This window comes from Cryptosporidium parvum, chromosome 8 (genome assembly GCF_000165345.1).
Source record: "Cryptosporidium parvum Iowa II chromosome 8, whole genome shotgun sequence".
In the NCBI taxonomy this organism is placed as follows: Eukaryota; Apicomplexa; class Conoidasida; order Eucoccidiorida; family Cryptosporidiidae; genus Cryptosporidium; species Cryptosporidium parvum.
The window spans coordinates 590,375-608,530 of NC_006987.1; the positions used below are offsets into that span (position 1 = coordinate 590,375).

At 27.2% G+C, this 18,156-nt stretch overlaps 7 protein-coding genes across 7 annotated transcripts; 4 read left to right on the forward strand and 3 right to left on the reverse strand.

Moving 5' to 3' along the window:
* Positions 1–122: 122 nt before the first annotated feature.
* cgd8_2210 (RCC1 like beta propeller protein) lies at positions 123–1,430 on the forward strand (the record flags this gene model as incomplete). The annotated part of the gene is made up of 1 exon (XM_627124.1): positions 123–1,430. A coding segment is annotated over one exon (1,308 nt), but the record flags the coding sequence as incomplete, so codon positions are not given.
* Positions 1,431–2,984: 1,554 nt separating this feature from the next.
* On the forward strand, positions 2,985–4,034 carry cgd8_2220 (hypothetical protein with a domain with conserved cysteines shared in dictyostelium, leishmania and plants; the record flags this gene model as incomplete). The annotated part of the gene is made up of 1 exon (XM_627125.1): positions 2,985–4,034. The coding sequence occupies one exon, from the start codon at positions 2,985–2,987 to the stop codon at positions 4,032–4,034; it is 1,050 nt and encodes a 349-aa protein (XP_627125.1).
* A 1,098-nt stretch (positions 4,035–5,132) lies between these two features.
* cgd8_2230 (hypothetical protein) lies at positions 5,133–5,552 on the reverse strand (the record flags this gene model as incomplete). Its single annotated transcript, XM_627126.1, has 1 exon — positions 5,133–5,552. The coding sequence occupies one exon, from the start codon at positions 5,550–5,552 to the stop codon at positions 5,133–5,135; it is 420 nt and encodes a 139-aa protein (XP_627126.1).
* A 313-nt stretch (positions 5,553–5,865) lies between these two features.
* On the reverse strand, positions 5,866–6,186 carry cgd8_2240 (hypothetical protein; the record flags this gene model as incomplete). Its single annotated transcript, XM_627127.1, has 1 exon — positions 5,866–6,186. The coding sequence occupies one exon, from the start codon at positions 6,184–6,186 to the stop codon at positions 5,866–5,868; it is 321 nt and encodes a 106-aa protein (XP_627127.1).
* Positions 6,187–6,825: 639 nt separating this feature from the next.
* On the forward strand, positions 6,826–10,878 carry cgd8_2250 (Rat1 Kar1/Rat1 like 5'-3' exonuclease; the record flags this gene model as incomplete). Its single annotated transcript, XM_627128.1, has 1 exon — positions 6,826–10,878. One exon carries the CDS (start codon positions 6,826–6,828, stop codon positions 10,876–10,878), a length of 4,053 nt encoding a protein of 1,350 aa, XP_627128.1.
* Positions 10,879–11,012: 134 nt separating this feature from the next.
* On the reverse strand, positions 11,013–14,177 carry cgd8_2260 (phosphatidylinositol glycan class O, integral membrane protein with signal peptide sequence and 12 or more transmembrane domains; the record flags this gene model as incomplete). Its single annotated transcript, XM_627129.1, has 1 exon — positions 11,013–14,177. A coding segment is annotated over one exon (3,165 nt), but the record flags the coding sequence as incomplete, so codon positions are not given.
* Positions 14,178–14,936: 759 nt separating this feature from the next.
* Positions 14,937–18,128, forward strand: cgd8_2270 (uncharacterized coiled coil protein; the record flags this gene model as incomplete). The annotated part of the gene is made up of 1 exon (XM_627130.1): positions 14,937–18,128. The coding sequence occupies one exon, from the start codon at positions 14,937–14,939 to the stop codon at positions 18,126–18,128; it is 3,192 nt and encodes a 1,063-aa protein (XP_627130.1).
* Positions 18,129–18,156: the final 28 nt, after the last annotated feature.

Genomic DNA, 18,156 nt, shown 5'->3' on the forward strand with positions numbered 1-18,156 from the left:
TTGTTAAATTCTCATCTTAATAGAGAATTTAATAAAATAAATAAATCTAGTAATTTGCATGCAATTGGCGCGCGCGCCAAGCTGTTGTGATTATTGCAAGTATTTACAAAAATATTATCTAATGGAGTGAATGTAAAGGGTTGATTGATAAAGGAAGTGTGGGAAAAACATCTATGTATTCTAGTGTTCAAAATCAAAATACAAAGAATGAATATTTGATAACAACATCAGATTATTTGCTGGATTTAAGCCGTCCAGTGAGTAAAAAGACAACAGTTTCTGTATATAAAGGTATTAATAATATAGAAACAATTCATACATTGGGAAAGAAGAAAATAATACAAGTGAGCTCAGGATTGAATCATGTGTTGTTTTTAACATCTGAATTTGAAATTTATTCATATGGAACAGGATTATTTGGACAACTTGGACATGGAGAATCAATACAGAAGTTAAAGGAGCCAAAAAAGATACAAGAAGACATCGAGGGAGTAATAAAGATCACGGCAGGTACTTATAGTTCCATAGCTTTAACAAGTAAAGGGGAGATATATAGGTGGGGATTGTATGATTTAAAGAGTCCAATAGTATTTAAACCAAAATTGGAGACATTTTTTGGAGGGAAGAATAAAGTTGTAGAAGTAGAATCATATAAGGAAAAGACATGTATAGCTTTGGATAATGGTGAGATATATGCTTGGGATTTTCATAATCCTAGGATGGAATTAATTTGTAGGCTTAATGATACAATAGTTAAACAAATTTCAATTGGTGCTTATTTTACTCTAGTTTTAGATTCAGATTCACAGTTGTTTGTTTGGGGTGATAATACATTTGGTGAATTTAGTGAGAATGATATGTATATTTATGATCCAGACTTTCCAAATTTTAGTAGATTAAAAATAGAAGCTTGGGGTCTTTCCACAAAGAATTCAAACTTAAAATACATAAAAGAGGATGAATTACCAAATAATATATGTGAAGATACGAAAATTGCGGAGGGTTTGGAAGGTAATTCTAGGGAAATATATATAGAAAAGATTACATGCGGTGAAAAACATTGTTTAATATTAACTTCAATAAATTCTATTTTATGCATGGGAGATAATACATATGGACAATGTGGTATACTTGATGATAAAAAAAGCATTTATCCTCCAGTAACATTGAAAAAGTTTAGTGAGTTGGATTTTTTAAAGCCATTTATTTCGTGTGGAAGTAGATCATCAGCAATTATTTCTCCAACAGGTAAACTATTTTTATGTGGTCAGTTATATACTAATTCTAAAAGTAACAAAAAGATTGGAGTTTCTAGATATGCTGATAAAATTGAAGATTTTAACAGACTTTACACAGAATACTCAATCATTCACAGAAACTCTTCTGTAATTGACTTCAATGATAAAACTTTTATTGTAATTTCAAACTAGTCTTTGCTTTTAGTTAGATGAATTATACTAGCATTGCTAGTAGTATGATTATAGTTATTGTCGTTCGAACGTATTAATTAAAATTATTTAATCTCAAATCTATTTTATTTAATTACACGTAATAATTACGTGTAATTAAAAATTCTTCCCGCCTGCATGCATGCAATAAAACTTGTCACCGGTATATGATTTTATTGACCACATAGATTTATGGTGTTAGTGAGCAAATTTTAGTAATAATTTTTTTGTACACAAATAAAATAATTATTCTTTTTTAATTAATAAGTGAATCATGAGTTTGGAATAACTTTATTATTAAAAAAAAAAAGAAAATCAAACTATTAATTTAGAGATTGATTAAATAATTTTTAATTGACATAAAGTTTGTTTAAAGAATATTATTAAAAAATAAGGAATTGGATAAAGTGATATGATGAGTATTTAACAGTATCAGCTAAAATAATTAAAGTTATGGAGGAAAATCTATAAATATTTTTATTTGTTAATATGACCACACAAATAATAAGAGAATAATTAAAAAGTAAAATAGTGTGGGAGTTAAAAAAAGAATAAGTCGTTATGAAAGATATATAAATTTATATGTAATGGTTTAAAATTGAGAGAAAATTTAAAAATTTAAGATGAAAGAAGAATAAAATAATATATAATGGAGAAAATTATTTATTTATTATTAATATCAATAAACTGGTTGGTAGGAAATGCTATTTCACAGTTAATTGTGTCAGAACAAGAAATGTGTATGAATGGACAATGCAAAAAAATGTTGAACGGTCATTTAGTTATACAGAATAATCAGGTAGGCTTATTTTTTTTTAGTAAAATAATAATTGAAAATTAAATATTTTGAAATTAATTAATTTTATAGGATGTATCGTTGAATTTTGGATCATCAGAAGTAAATGGAAAGAATGCAAAAGAAGCAGACCCAGGTTCTAATGGATTTAAGATTACAATAAAGAAGTCTCCAATATTAATTGCATATGATTTGAGTTATATTTCAACTTTATATCATGATTTTCAAGAAGATATAAAATTGTTTTCGTTTACTCAAGTTGAAGGTGACCCATCTAGATTTTGTAATCATGAATTGAGAAGTTGTCAGAAAGTGAGAGACGAGTATTTATATGGAACACCAAATTGTAAGTTTTAATAAATTATTTTGAATTTAGCAATATCTTAATAAAACATATTTAAAATGATTTATAGTGCCACCAGGTCAAAAAAATTGGACTCAAGAAACTCCAATACCACCTGGATCACAAGGATCGTGTTGTTGGTGTCCAGAATTATATGTAACGGTAAGTTCAATTGAATTAAAGTGCTGGAGGAGGGGCTTTTTATTAGGGATTAAGGTTTTTTATATTAGAGAAATTAATGACATATTTACTCCCAATTAAATAATTTTTTTTTTTAGATAAATACTGATGCACCATTTTCAAGAGCTACATTACATTGTTCATGGATACGTAAGTTTAATATATTACAAATGGAAATAATTTATTGAACTATTTTAAACTATTTATAGAGCAAAGAATGTGGTGGAATGTTTACTTATCGAAGTCATGCCCAGTTTGGATACCACCATGGTGGACAGCTTTTAGAATAGGTGGATGGAACTGGCAATACTCATTAGAGGTTGAATTATCTTGGTTTAGTCCAACAGAATCATCAATTAATAAGTTATCAAGTACAGAATTGGAAAATATGGAAAATGAATGTAAGAAAGAAAATAAGGATTCCACAATAGATTGTTCAAGATTAAGGCATAAAGAATCAGGAATTCAGACTTCTGTACATACATTAAATTCATCGTCTCCATCATTCTATGATCCAAATTTTGGAGCTTCAGTACAGGTAATAAGCTCAGGACCACCGTTTGGGAGTGCTAATGCAAAGGATTTGAATGGTTATTACATGTTACAACCAACATTTTCACCAAAAGGGATGCCTGCTAGTATTTCAATTCCTCCTTTAAGAAGTGGGTGTGGAAAAGCTTCAAAAAACCAAACAGAAGAGGAAATAAATGATTGTTTAAAGCCAACATTAATTATTCCTCCAGAAAATGCAGACTTTACAGGAGTTTCATGTGATAAGATAGGAACAAGTGTTCATACTTGGAGTTCTGTGAACGGTAGATTTTGCTATCATCCACCTGGTACTTGTCAAAGAGCTCAGATAGCTCACTTTTATAAGAAAGTTATAGAAGATCATTCACTTGGAAAGATTTCACAATATTCAGTAAGAGCACAAAATTCTGGTTCTCCACAGTTGATTTTGGATTCATTAGGAGAAATTGGTCATGAGGAGATGGATCAAAATGATATGGGAAATATAACTAATATACAATCACGCAGATTCTTTTTGGGATATAATTTTGATTCAATCTTTGACACAGAAATAATGTTCTCAGTCGAAGCTTCTTCTGTGTCTTGGGTAGCAACATCTTCTCCTGGAATTATTACATTTATAGAACCACCACCTTTGGAGGCTTGCACAGCAATGAGTAGTTTTGGCTGTCCTCTAAAGGTTTATATTAAGAATAGTGGTAAGTTTGAATATATATATATATACATTTCGAATTGAATTGAAAATAACTTAACAAAAATATTCTATAGGGGATATTGATTCAGGTTTTGTAGTTCAAATACCTTATTGTACAAAGTCAGGAGTACAAACAAGTGAGGTAGGTTTGTATTTAATTCATTCAAATTTATATAATTAATTAATTTAGGTTGATCCAATAATGGCACAAACAAAGAAGATTAAAGCCAATTCAATAGGAATTTTTACTTTTGTATTGGGAGTTTCCGTATTAACTGGGAGTGAATATAAGTGCGTGGTAAGTATATATATATTTAATGCATCCAATATATGCATGCATACAATAAATGCATGCATGCAATATATTGGTAAACACTATTAAATAACAATATTAAATATTATTTCTATTCAAATAATAGGTTGTGTTGTATAATTCATTTTCAGTTCAACTGGATCAGAATATGTTCACTTTTTCAACAACTTCTACAACGGTAAGTTTATTTGAAAGAAGATATCGTTTTTGAATCTTAATATTAATTATTAATATAAATATTTTGATATCAAATTGAAAATTTAAGATTTCAATTGCAAGTTCAGATTCAATAATTTCTGATGTAGTAGTGAATCAAACTTCGTTAACAAACAAAAAGTTTGATTCTATGTTTACAGGAAATAAATGTATTTCTTGTGGATTAAATTTTTGGTGTTTAATAGCAAATAGTAAGTTAAAAATGAATCATTCTTTTAAAATTTAAAATAATTAAAATAAATTTCAGTTAAAGATTGTATTATGTTAGGTATTAAATGTATAGGGATAATACTTGGATTGATAATAGGATTTGTTATATTATTAAAGTTGATAAAGATAATACTTGAACTACGTAAAAATAAGAAAATTGAAACAAGGATAATTAATAATAGCCAAGAAAGTTTAAGTCAAGGTATTAATAGGAAGAATTGATTTGAATTGAAGTAAAACAAACAAAACAAAAGAAGCAATGAAAGTATATTAAAAGTTAATTAATATGGGCCTAGCTGAAAAAATTATTATTAATAATTTTGCCAGTATTTTTATCAATATGAATAGTAATGACTCCAAGATTTGGTAATTGCCATAATACAGATCCTAATAAGTGGAAATTAATTGATTAATTTAATTAAAGTTGAAATAATCAGAATTTCAATAAAAATACCTTTTAAAAGCCTTTTCAAGAAGTAATAATGGGATACCAATACGATTTCATTATTTTCAAGATCTTGATAATTCTTGATAAAATTAATAAATTGTTGAATTCTTTGATCCACTTGTTCATGATCTTCTGGAAGTACAATATAATCTTTAAAGTTGGTGTCAGGAAGAAATGATATATCAGCTTTTGGGTAATTTTTGATAATTTCTTCCTTAGATAAACAAGGAACATCTGATATATATAGAGCTTTTTCTCTAACAAAATCCAATACACAAATTTTGCAATTTTCAGAAGATCTTTTTGAAATCAAATTTGAAGTTTCCATGGCTCTTCTTAAGTTGGAAGTAATAATCAAAGAAGCTCTTTCCATTATTGGTTTTCCTTTATATGTTGGCTAATTCAGAAATGTTTCAGGAAAAAAAAGTACAATTATTATAGAAAGATATTAAGTAAAGTTATTATTGGTTTAAAATATATGACCATATAATTGTCACTTACACCACCATTATCACCAAAATTATTCGCTTTTTCAACTCCATACTTGGATAAAGGAGCATCCAAAATACCTAAAGATTTAAAGAGTCATGTAATATATATTTATTGGTATTTTTATTTAATAAGTTTATTCCTGTTTAGTTAGTCTATTATAATCCATTCAAATGTATTAATTAGATTGGATTATACTATTCTATTATAATAGGAAATGAACTTAATAACTTACCTGGATCTTTACTAGATAATAATTCGTGTATATTCAAGGTTTTAATATTATGGTTTCTTAAGGCATTCATGGTACTTTCAGCATGTCGTATACAATGTACGGTGACAATATTCTTATATTTGGTTATTGGTTGGTTAGTTATAGCAGTATTGAATTGTTTCTCGCATTTTGTTTGGTTATTTGTAATTTTCCCAAATAGAGGAATGGCTATTTTTTTAAAGTCCAAGTTTTTGTTATTTTTTTGGAAAACAAATTTTTTCAAGATTGTTTTAACTTGAAGCATTTTTTTTCCCTTTATTGGATTATTATATATTTTTATGATTATATTTCAGTTATTATGCCAAAAGTTTAAAATAACAACATTAAATTATATTGGAATTCAATTAAAAATTATATTGTTCACAAATAATATCAATTAGTTGGAGTAATATTAAAGTGAATTGGTTAAAATAAATAAATATTACTTTTTTGGAGACTTTTTGAAACAAAATTTTAATAAAGTTGGCCTTTTAAATTAACCCCACTCCAAAAAAAATCAATATACTCCTTTTAAGAATATTTTCAGAAAAGAATAACAAGAAATCCTCTTTTTCTTTCTTCTCTGTTAATACATTTATTTTTGCATGCAAAAATAAATGTTATTAAAAACAATTAGGCGGGCAATCCGAGCGGGTCATTCATGATTATATAAAGTCAATAATGGAAAAAAAAGTCAATATAGTATAATAAAAGGAAGATAAGAAAAAAAAGAGTAAGAGAAGAGAAGAGGTGAAATGTTAAGAAAGAATTGATGACGAAGATAATTTTCAGAAAGTATTAATTGAATTTTCTTTGTTGTTTCGAATTACATCATTAATAAAAGTATTATTTTACTACTACTATTACTATTACTACTACAGTTTCCTTTTATTAAAAGAGAAATATGGGAGTCCCAACATTTTATAGATGGTTATGTAATAGGTATCCATTGATAGTGAAGGAGTTGAAGGATGCTGTTGATGAGGAGACGTGCTTAAATGACTTAGACTTAACTGAGCCAAATATTAATGGAGAATTTGATTGTTTATATTTAGATATGAATGGTATAATACATCCATGTTGTAATCCAAGCGGAGGAGATAAACCAAAAGATGAGGCTGAGATGTTCACGAGAGTATGTGATTATATTGATAGATTATATGCAATGGTGAAACCAAGAAGGTTGATTTATATGGCAATAGATGGCGTAGCACCAAGAGCAAAAATGAATCAACAAAGAAGTAGAAGGTATAAAACAGCTTTAGAAATGGATTATAATAGGAGAGCTTATGAAATAGCTCAGGAAGAATTTTCTAAGATTGGTTATAAATGTCCTGAATATGTTGAGAAATGGGATAGTAATGTAATTACACCAGGAACTCCATTTATGGAAAGATTAACAATGTGTTTACATGCATATATAAGGAGAAAGTTTGAAACAGATGAATCATGGCGATCAATTTCAGTAATATTTTCTGATTCAAATATACCAGGAGAAGGAGAACATAAGATATTGGAATTTATTAGGAATCAAAGAAGTAATGAAGATTATAATCCTAATACAAGACATGTTTTATATGGATCAGATGCTGATTTAATTATGCTTGGTTTATCTACTCATGAGTCTTATTTTTATATTATTAGAGAAGCAGTGAGAGATTTTAAGGTTGAATCTCCGTCATCAATTTCAATATTATATAATACTTGGATTGAAAAGATTAACAATAATCATTTAGGTTCATCATTTGGAGATAATGGAACAAATAATTCTAGTGATATTATTCTTAATGGGATTTTTCAAAATGGTCCAAATTTTGGAAAGAAACTTCGAATTTATTCTTGGTGGTCAGATATTGAGATTGTTGATCTTTCAATGTTAAGAGAGTATTTAAATTTTGATTTTGGTGAAATAAGAGACCAAATTGGGTATATAAATAATAATATTGGAGAAAATTTAGTAAATGAATATGGAATGAAAAATAATTCAGATTTTCAATATGATTTTGAAAGATGTATTGATGATTTTATATTTCTATGTTTCTTTATTGGAAATGATTTTCTTCCAAATCTTCCAGTATTTAGTATTTATAAGGGATCTTTGGATCAGATTCTTGGAATTTACATTAGAGTATTACCTAGAATTGGTGATTATTTGACTTTAGAAGGAAACATTATTCCTAATTCCATAATTCAATTCTTCAAATATCTCCGAGATTTGGAGTATGAAATTATTATTCAAGAATCCAGGTTTAGTCAAAGAACGAGTACATTTGCAAATGATAGAGGAAGAAGAATGATTAAGAATAATAATATTGATAATACTGGTCAGAATAATATTAGTTTAGAGGAAGGAACTCAAGAATCTATGCTTTCTTCTACTTTAGTTTCAAATACTTCTAAGTTAGTAAACTCTCAAGGAGGAGAGAGGCCTACTATTTCAGTTTCGGAGATAGAATTACTTTTTGGTGATGATAAAGTACTTTCTGGAGTAGAATCAACTACTAATATTACAACTGATTTAAACACAAATATCAATACCAATACCAATACCAATAATGAATCTGGTATCACTCTTGAAACTCAAGAAAAAGTACAAGAAGAAGAAGATTGCGATTCCTCTGGTAAGAATCAAAGGAAGAAAAGGCGATTTGATAGTATGGAGTCATATTTTCAAGAACACTTATCAAAGTTGGTCAAGTATTTATCAGAAGTTGAAGATTATAATGAAGAAAATATATTAATGGACAATAATCAATCTTCTAATTTGAATAATAGTGATAATCTTGATAATAACAATGATAATAGTAATATTGATCAAGGAAGAGTCTTATTAAGCATTGACAATCCAATTAATATATTAAAATACAGATTAAGTTATTATAATAGAAAGTTCAATGCTCAAATTAATTATATTGATGAAAAAGTACAACATGAAGAAATAGAAATATGTGAAAAAAAAGAATACAATGAAGCTAAATCTAAGTTAAATGAAATCTCTGATCAAGTATGTATACATTATTTAAGAGGATTATCATGGGTACTTGGTTATTATTATCATGGAGTACCTAGTTGGGATTGGTATTATCCTTACCATTATGCTCCTTATGTAATGGATATTGTGGAATTATTAAGTGATGTTAAAAATGAAAACAAAATTAAAGAGTCTCTAATTGGTGAATTTAATCTTGGAAAACCATTTACTCAATTTGAACAATTAATGTCAGTATTACCTCCAAAATCTGGAAAAATATGTCTACCTAAAGAGTTTTATAATATGATGATCGATAAAGATAATCCTTTAAGTGAATTTTATCCAAGTAAATTTAAACAAGATCCTAATGGTAATAAACAAAGATGGAAATGGGTTGCTTTACTTCCATTTATTGATCAGAAAGTATTATTAGAAACTGTGATACCTTTAGAAAATGAAATGGATGTTTTATCTAAATATAGAAATAAACTTGGATGTGATATTTTATATTCATTCAAATTCTCTCCATTAAAGAATATTATTATTGAAAATCAACAAGAACAAGAACATTCTGAATCTAATTCTAATAATCAATTTAATACTATAAAAATAACAGATATGCCTATTTTTGGATATTTCCAAAATTATTATAATAATTCAGATCTAAAAATTCATCATGATCAAAAAAATGAAGATCTTATTAATTTTGAACAGGTAACGGTACCAATTATTGAAACATGTGAAAATATACAACAAGGTAAAGAAATTATTACAAGAATGTTGAATGATGATAAAAATAAAAGAAATTGGAAAAGTATATTAGAAAGTTCATTTAATTATAAAATAAATCATCCAAATTATATTATTGGATATTTTAAACTTGAAAAAATGGAAAAAAATGTTATATGGAAAGATCCAACTAATGAGAATTTTCAAATGTTTAAAGTTGGTTTTGGTTCAAAAATGTTGCCAAATACACGTCCATTTTCTAATTCTATTTCAGAATTTGATTTAAATAATCAAGAAAGAAAGTATAAAGGATTTAAAGCAAATCAAAGTCAGAAGATTCTTTTCAAATTATTTAATTATTGGAATCTTAATATTGATTTTAAACAATCATCATTCTTTCAAGGAATCCAAAGTAACCACAATAATAATAATAATAATAATAATAATAAAAGATTTATGGATCAACTCAATGATCATCATTATTCTTCTACTTCTTTATCTTCCCACCACTCTAATTATTACCACCAGCAAGGATATGATACTAATAATTATCATAATAACATCTTTTCATCTTCATCAAAGCGAGCTTTTGTTGTTCCTCCAACTACAACTTCAGCTTCAATTTCTGCTCACCCATACAGCCGTTTCAATACTCCAAATCACCCATCAGGAAATCATCTATATGATCATGAGTACTTTTCGAGGAACAAGGACAGAATCTTTGGCAGCCAAAATGGAGGAGGGAGGGATGGATTTGGAGGAGTAGGAAGGGATGGATTTGGAGGAGTAGGAAGGGATGGATTCGGAGGAGTAGGAAGGGATGGATTCGGAGGAGGAGGGAGAGGAGGAAAAGGTGGATTTGGAGGAGGAAGAGGTGGATTTGGAGGAGGAAGAGGCGGATTTGGAGGAGGGAGAGGTGGATTCGGAGGAGATGGACTTACAGGAGGAAGGGGGAGGACAGGAGACTACAGAGGAGATCCAGGCCACCATCAATATTATAATAGTAATGACGGCAATAACAACAGTAACAACCACAATCATTATAATTCAAACAGATATCTCCCCCCTCCTTCACTTCCATACTCATCAACATCACGTGATGGTGAACGCTCACAAAATCATAATATACAATCCGGTATGAGAGTCACACCACGCCCTAATTGTTATGACTATTATAATCGGGATCCTTATAATCGGGATCCTAAATCTCACCATTTTTCCCAACATCCAAAAAATGAAGAAAAAAAGAACATATAAACACAAAAACTCTTAAACACTAGAACAAATTTTTTACTAGAGAAATTCTAATCAAAAATAATTCTTCAATCAAATTTATTATTAACAAACAGTTATTCCAATTCTTATACCTTATTTCCATCCTTTTTCTAATATTAAAATAGATAATATATAGAAAAAGAAAAACAAAAGAAGAATTCATAAATTAACTTTGGAAATAAAATCTGCCAAATCATTATATTCTCCCTTAATATAATTATTCCCAAAACTGTAAATAAGTATTTTGATAATATTATCCCCATCATCCAAATCTTTGGATTCCTTAATCCCAATGATGGAAGCTTAAGCATAATTGATAAAGAAAATAAATGAGATGTCAAAAAATATATTACCAATAATTGAGATATTATCAAATGGAAATAATCCAATCCTATCAATCCAACATATTCTGGTATCGTTTCCAACTTTAATTTATTACCCAAATTATAGAAATTATTCAATGATAATAAATATAATAAAATAATATTTTCGATACCTTTAATAGGTACCGAAATTAATCTATTATTATTATTATTATTATTATTATTTTCTTTTGAATTATGATGAATTATTCCGTCCAATCTTAAACTCTCTATTGAAATTAATTGTATTATACTAGAAATTGAATATGGTATTATTAATTCATTCTTTAATAAAAATATTAAAATTAAATGATGATTAAGCCATTGATTGATTAATAATCTATAATCTACAGTATTCTTTGTTTCTATTGCACTTTTATCCAATTCTTTAGATAATTTTAATCGATGTCTTTTTATAAATAAATCATATATAGTCTTTGTTAGTTGTATTAAAGCCAAAATACGTACAATATTATTATTGTTAATCCAATTAAACCAAACATATATTGGTACAATAACCATGATTAATATATTCCATCTATTTAATATATTCTTATAAACTATTAATAATAAAAATAAATAAAATATTAATATAAATAATATAGTAATTTTAGATTTTAATAATAAATGAATATTAAAAAATCCAAAATTTAGAATTTGTTGAATTTCATAATCAAATATAAATGTAAAACGTATCAATATTAATTGTATAAATGGTAATAACATTTGTCTTAAATTATTTTTTGAACCAGAAAATAATAATATAATCTGATAAGATATTAATAAAAATCTCACAACTTTTCCTTCATTTCTTGCAAATGATGCTGAATAACTACAAAAATGTATTAAACATAATAAAGTCATTATACACCAATAAAAATTCCATCTCAATTCTTTATTATTCAAACTTAATTTAAAGATATTACAATAAAATGAATGTATCTCATACCGGTATCTTATCAATATGTGCATCATAATAAGCGTGATAATTGTAAATGTAAAAAAATTACAATAATATATAAAATCTTGGGTAAAAAATAAATTTTGAGAAAATAGATATATTCCAATTAAATTAAAAATGGATGATATTAAAATAATAATTAAATAAATAGTAAATAATTGACCAGATTTGAATTGTATTGTATTGTATATAGATAATTGTTGTTTTGATGATGCTTCATTAGATTCTGAAGATGAAGATAAAGATAAGAATCCTTTTTTTTGATTAAACATGAATCTTGACATGCTTAAATTAAAGCTTGGAATAATAATAATTGATACAAATACAAATAATGAAAAAATGATAAGAAATCCTTGAATAATTGATACCCAATCAAACTTGGATTTGTCTTTTAATAGCTTATTTTGAATAAGCAAAGCAAATTCATATGATAGTTGATAATGTTTCTTACATATACTGATCAAAGTTTCATAATTATTTTTTTGATTACTTTCACCGTTATTTTGAGCCCTTAATAAGTCAGCATTTTTAACTAATTGATAACTTTTATAGAATTCATAATACTTGGATTTAATTTGAGCGTCCTGTAATCTGATTTGACCTCCTAAGTTATTTAGGAGTCTGTTAAAGATTTGAAAAGCATTATTATGCATTACTTTTGCGTAATTAATTTCTTGTAAAAATTGTTGATGATGATCTTGATCATCATGATCATCATGTTCGGTACCGCTTTTTAGATGGATCTTAAAATCCTCTCTAAATATACCCAAGTTATTTTCTGGTATTGGAATTCCTAATGATGAGGATATAATTGGAATAGTATCAATTTGATTAAGAACTTTAATGTTTTTAATTCTTTCATTTAAAGATACTTGCTCGGAAATTTTATTTTTTACTGGCAAATCCCATTCGGGTATCTTTTCCATTGAAGTAATAAAAGGAATTGTAGAGAATGCAAAAAAGCCCGCGTTTGTTTCGGTAATGCAGGAGCCTCCGTGCCCGCCATTTTCATTCTGACCGTGATCTCCGAATAATAAAAATAAGATTTTTTCAGATTTATTATTTTTTTTAATAAAATTATGGATTTGTTGAGTAAATTCTTTAGGAGTGAGATGATCATTTTTATTGTTGATTTTGAGAAGTAGTTGTAAAGTTTTGACAGCTGTTTGATCCATTTGGGAGAGTTTATTCTTCATGTCATCGTTATAAATACCAGAATAATGTCCAATATGATCAACCCCAATAAAATGATTTACCATAAACTTCCAATCATTATATTTTTCATAATGATTATTTGTATGATTTAAGAAAAAATTAATTTTATCTTCAACAAATTTATCCAAGCTATCAAAATCTCTGATATCTAATGATCCAAATTTATGATTATAATGAATTAATTCACTATATAATAGATCCCATGTATCATCTCCAGCGACTACAGATTTTTTATTTTTTAAGAATAGATTTTTTAAAATAGTTGGAGTTTCTGCGTTATTTTTAGGTCTTAATGCAGAAATAAGATCAAATATTCCAGGATTTTCTCCTGACATGAGAGATTTGATTCTAAAGGTTGTTAAGGTTGGGAAATCTGCTTTGAAATTAAAGAAACGAATATGATTTTTTAATTCATCACTTCTCATCAATTCGTTTAAATACTTAAATTGATTATGAATTTGATTATTAGGATTTTTCGTTTCAATATTTAAATAATCAATTCTTAAGGCATCAATAATAAAGTAAACTACTTTATCATATATAGGTTCAATTTCAAAATATTCAATTTCCGGTAATTTGAAGTCTTGATTAAGCGAACCATTTTGTTCTAAATTAGTTTTTTCACCATTAAATCCAATAAAAAATAATACTGTTCCAAGTAGGAGTACTGTTAAATAAGTCACAATTAGAATTTGCTTAAACATTTTGACTTTCGAAACTCCAGAGATGCAATTTCCTTTTTCTCATGCTATTTTGAATTCGTAGATACTTAAGATTCTCTAATTAATAAAGCATCCAAAACTACTAAAATTTGCCTTAAAAAGGAAAAAACAAAACAAGAAAGCAATTCCTTAGCTCTATTTTCTGTAAAAAGCTGAAGTGGAGTGTTTCTTTATTTCAAAAATACATTTACATATTTACATAAATGTACATGTATTTATATATATACATATATATATATATATATATATATGTATATGTGATTAATTAATTAATTATGTATTACTACATATAATCATTCAGTTAGTATGTATTTGTATTACATGCGAATTTATATACTAATATTAATATCCTTAATCAGATAAGTTTCAGATATTATTTAATAAAAATTCCTTACTTTTCCCTAAATCCCTTAATTTTGACCCTTCAATTCTACCTCCTCCAAACTATATTATTTGTATTTCCCCTTATAATGTTAAACTTCCTTTCCTTTTCCTCTTTCTCCAACCTTTTCTTTTATATCTATCAAAAAATCTCCGATTTACCCCTCAGCTCACTAAATCAATCCCTTAATCAAGAAGGCGGCACATCAATGTGGACGGGCGCGCACATTTGAAGTGCATGCAGATAAAAACAAAGGTGACGGTAAACAAGGCATGCAAAAGAGCAGATAAGGAAAAAAAAATAGAGCGGATTTTTTTAAAGAGAAAAGAAAGTGAATATTATAAATAAATATATTTAGAATTTTACGGAGGGAGGTATATTAAAGAAAGGGTAATGTGATGCAATTCAATTATGATGATCTGAATAATAAAAAAATAGATGGTTTTGTTGAGTTTGAGTCAGAATTAGCGAAATTAAGGAAAGAAACAAGTTTGTTATACAAGAATGAATATGTGAAGGATTTTTTAGAGAATTATCATTTGGAGATAAATGAAGCAAAGGAAAATAGTAAAGGGAGATGGAACAATAAAGGCGAGAATCTTCAAACAAAAAGAAATTTTAAGTCAACAAAAAACGATATAAATGCTGGCACATATCAGCCATACAGTTATGAAGTTGAATACAAGAGCGAGCAAGAAAGTGATGATTATTCCAGGAGGAAGAATGTAAAAAGTTTGAAGGAAAGAAAAAAGGAGAAAACTGGGAAAAAAAAAGGGAAGAAGGATTTGGTTGATGGAGGAATGATTAGTAATAATAATAATAATAATGGATTTGCTGTATTTTCAAGAAAATATGGCACTGAAGATGTTATAAATGGAAAAGGGTATTTAACAATGGATTTGAGTGAGATAAAAGGAGATATTGTAAAGTCACCAAAAAAAAAAACATCTCAGATTAATGGGGAATCTAAGACTAATAAGAAGAAAGAGAATTTAAGCTCAGTTAGCAAGAATCCTAAGAAGAATGATTTGAAAGACTCAAAAAAGCAAAAAATTCTATATCGTAATAAAAAGCTCTCTAATCCAGATTCCAAGTTAGAGGTAATTTCTCAATCATATTCAATATTCTCTTCTTCTTCATCTTCCTCGGAAGAATCAGAAAATGAATATAGAGATCAAATAAAAAAGTACAAGAAACGTCACTATTCTAAGGGAGATGAAAAAATCAAGTATTACTTGGATCAATCTTCTTCATTGGAAGATGAGAATGAAGGTGGAGACGAAGATGAAGGTATTCAGGAGTTTGAAGACCAAACAAATGGTCTAGCTGTGAGTAATAGCTTCTTATCTAGATTGCCAAATAATAGTCAGGCTCAAGCATTGTTGGCATCACAACAGTATGAACAGAACGAAAGAGACCTTTTAATGAAGAGAATTCAGTCTTTAGAAGTAATTGAATCTTCTCAAAAAATGTTAATTTTGGAAACTCAAAATAAAGAGCAACAGTATAGAATCAGAAGTGAAGAATTACAGAAACAGGTTGAGTACAAAGATACGAAGCTTTTATTGTTGAATCAAGATTATGAAATCTTAAAAAGGGATTTTGCATTACTTAAAGATGAAAAGGAAATGTTAAAGAATAAGTATACGGAAATGGAAGCTCATTGGAATCAAGAGTATGGAAATTTATACAAATATAAAGTAGATTATGAGATCTTAAGTAAACAAAATGAAACTTTAATGATTGAGAAAAATTCCTTTATTAATTTGATTGAGGAAGATAAAGAAAGATATAGAAAAATGGAACTAAATAATACTAGTTTGATGTTGAATGTTGACAATTTAGAGAAAAGAAATCATGAAATTGTTGAAAGATGTTCAAAGTTACAAGAAGATCATGATTCTTTATCTAGAGAATATAATAAACTTTATCAAAAATATACTGCTCTACTTTCAGAGTATACTGCATCTAAAAAGAATGAAGAAAATTTGAATGCATCTTTGGTAGAGCTACAGGATATTAACAAGAAACTTGATATTGAAGGAAGAGATATGAAAGAAAAATATAAGACTTTATCAGCTACAGAGAGAGTTTTAGAGCAGCTTCAAGAATCTAATGCTGAATTAATTGGTGAGATCTCTGCATTAAAAGAAGAAAGAGATATATTATCAGCGGACTATAAGATATTAGAAAAGAAGTATAAAACTTCAGAAGAGTCTATACATGAAATAAAGAATCAGTTATTAGATTTTACTCTGGAAAATCAAAAATTCAAAAAGTTAATTAAGCAAACAATTATCCCCTTAATTCCTGATGCTGAATATAATTCTACTATTGGACATATACTAATGGTAATGAATGCTAAAGAAAATTCCAGGATGAGTACTAAAGTATTAGAAGAGGAATATTTAAATAATATTAATAATAATGGTAAAGGTAAAAACAAGGATGAATTACAATTAGAGATTTCAAAAGTTTGGAAAGGTATTGAAAGTCCATTTTCTCCAAAAAAAATCTCTTATATGATGAATGGATTATCTATAGATCATCAAAGTAGTACTATGTCAAGATTATTATCTCCAAAATCTGTTTCTAAGACTACAAATCTTGAGAAAAATTCCTTAAAATCTCCTTCAAATTCATCATCCCCAAAGAGTTTAAAAAATAAATCTAATAATATAAATAAAACTGATCAATCTCCAAAGTCTGCTAAATATAATTCCAATTTGAATAAATTTGAAAAGTTATCTCCAAAAGGTCATCAACTTAATAAGGATGAATTAACTACTAAATCAATGCCAATTCTTGATGGGGGAGGTCATATAAGTGAGAAAGTTGTTGTTCCTAAATTATTCAATTCAACTCCTGATTTATATCATGCCGATAAGAATGAAAATGGAAAGACTTTAAATCAAAATCAAGAAGAAAAGAATCATGTTAGTTTTAAAAAAGGAGTACAAATAGTAACTCCAAGACCTTTAGTAATTGATGAGGATGATCATTCAATACCAGTAATATTACCAAAAAGACTTGAAGGAAAGATTAAAGATGTATTAGAAAATGAAGATAAAATTATTCCAGTAATTCCCAAAAATATTTCAAGTTTTAATGATAAAGAACAATATAATGATGATATTATATTAAACAATGTTGATATTGAGGATGAATCAGAATTTGCATTAGATATAGGAAAGAAAGAAGAAAATAGCGAGTTTATTGATAAAATAAATAAAAATTTACCAAGTGTTAACGATACAATAAGAATGATTGATAATTTAGAGAAACAGATATTACTATTAAATGTTGAGAAAGTTCAACTTGAAGCAGAATTATCAACTTTGCCAAAAGATAATTGGTCAAAGAATGAAAAAGAGAAAAAAAATAAGGATAATATAGAGAGGAGAATATTGGAAATTGAAAATAGTATAATAAAAGCAAGTTCTAATATTAAACATCTCAAAGATAATAAACATAAAAAAAACGATAATACAAATAACAGTCACAAAGATCATCACCATCATCATCATCATCATCATCAACAACAACAACAACAACAAAAACAAAAACATGAAAATAATATAAACAATTAATTATATTGAAATATTTCATAAAATAACT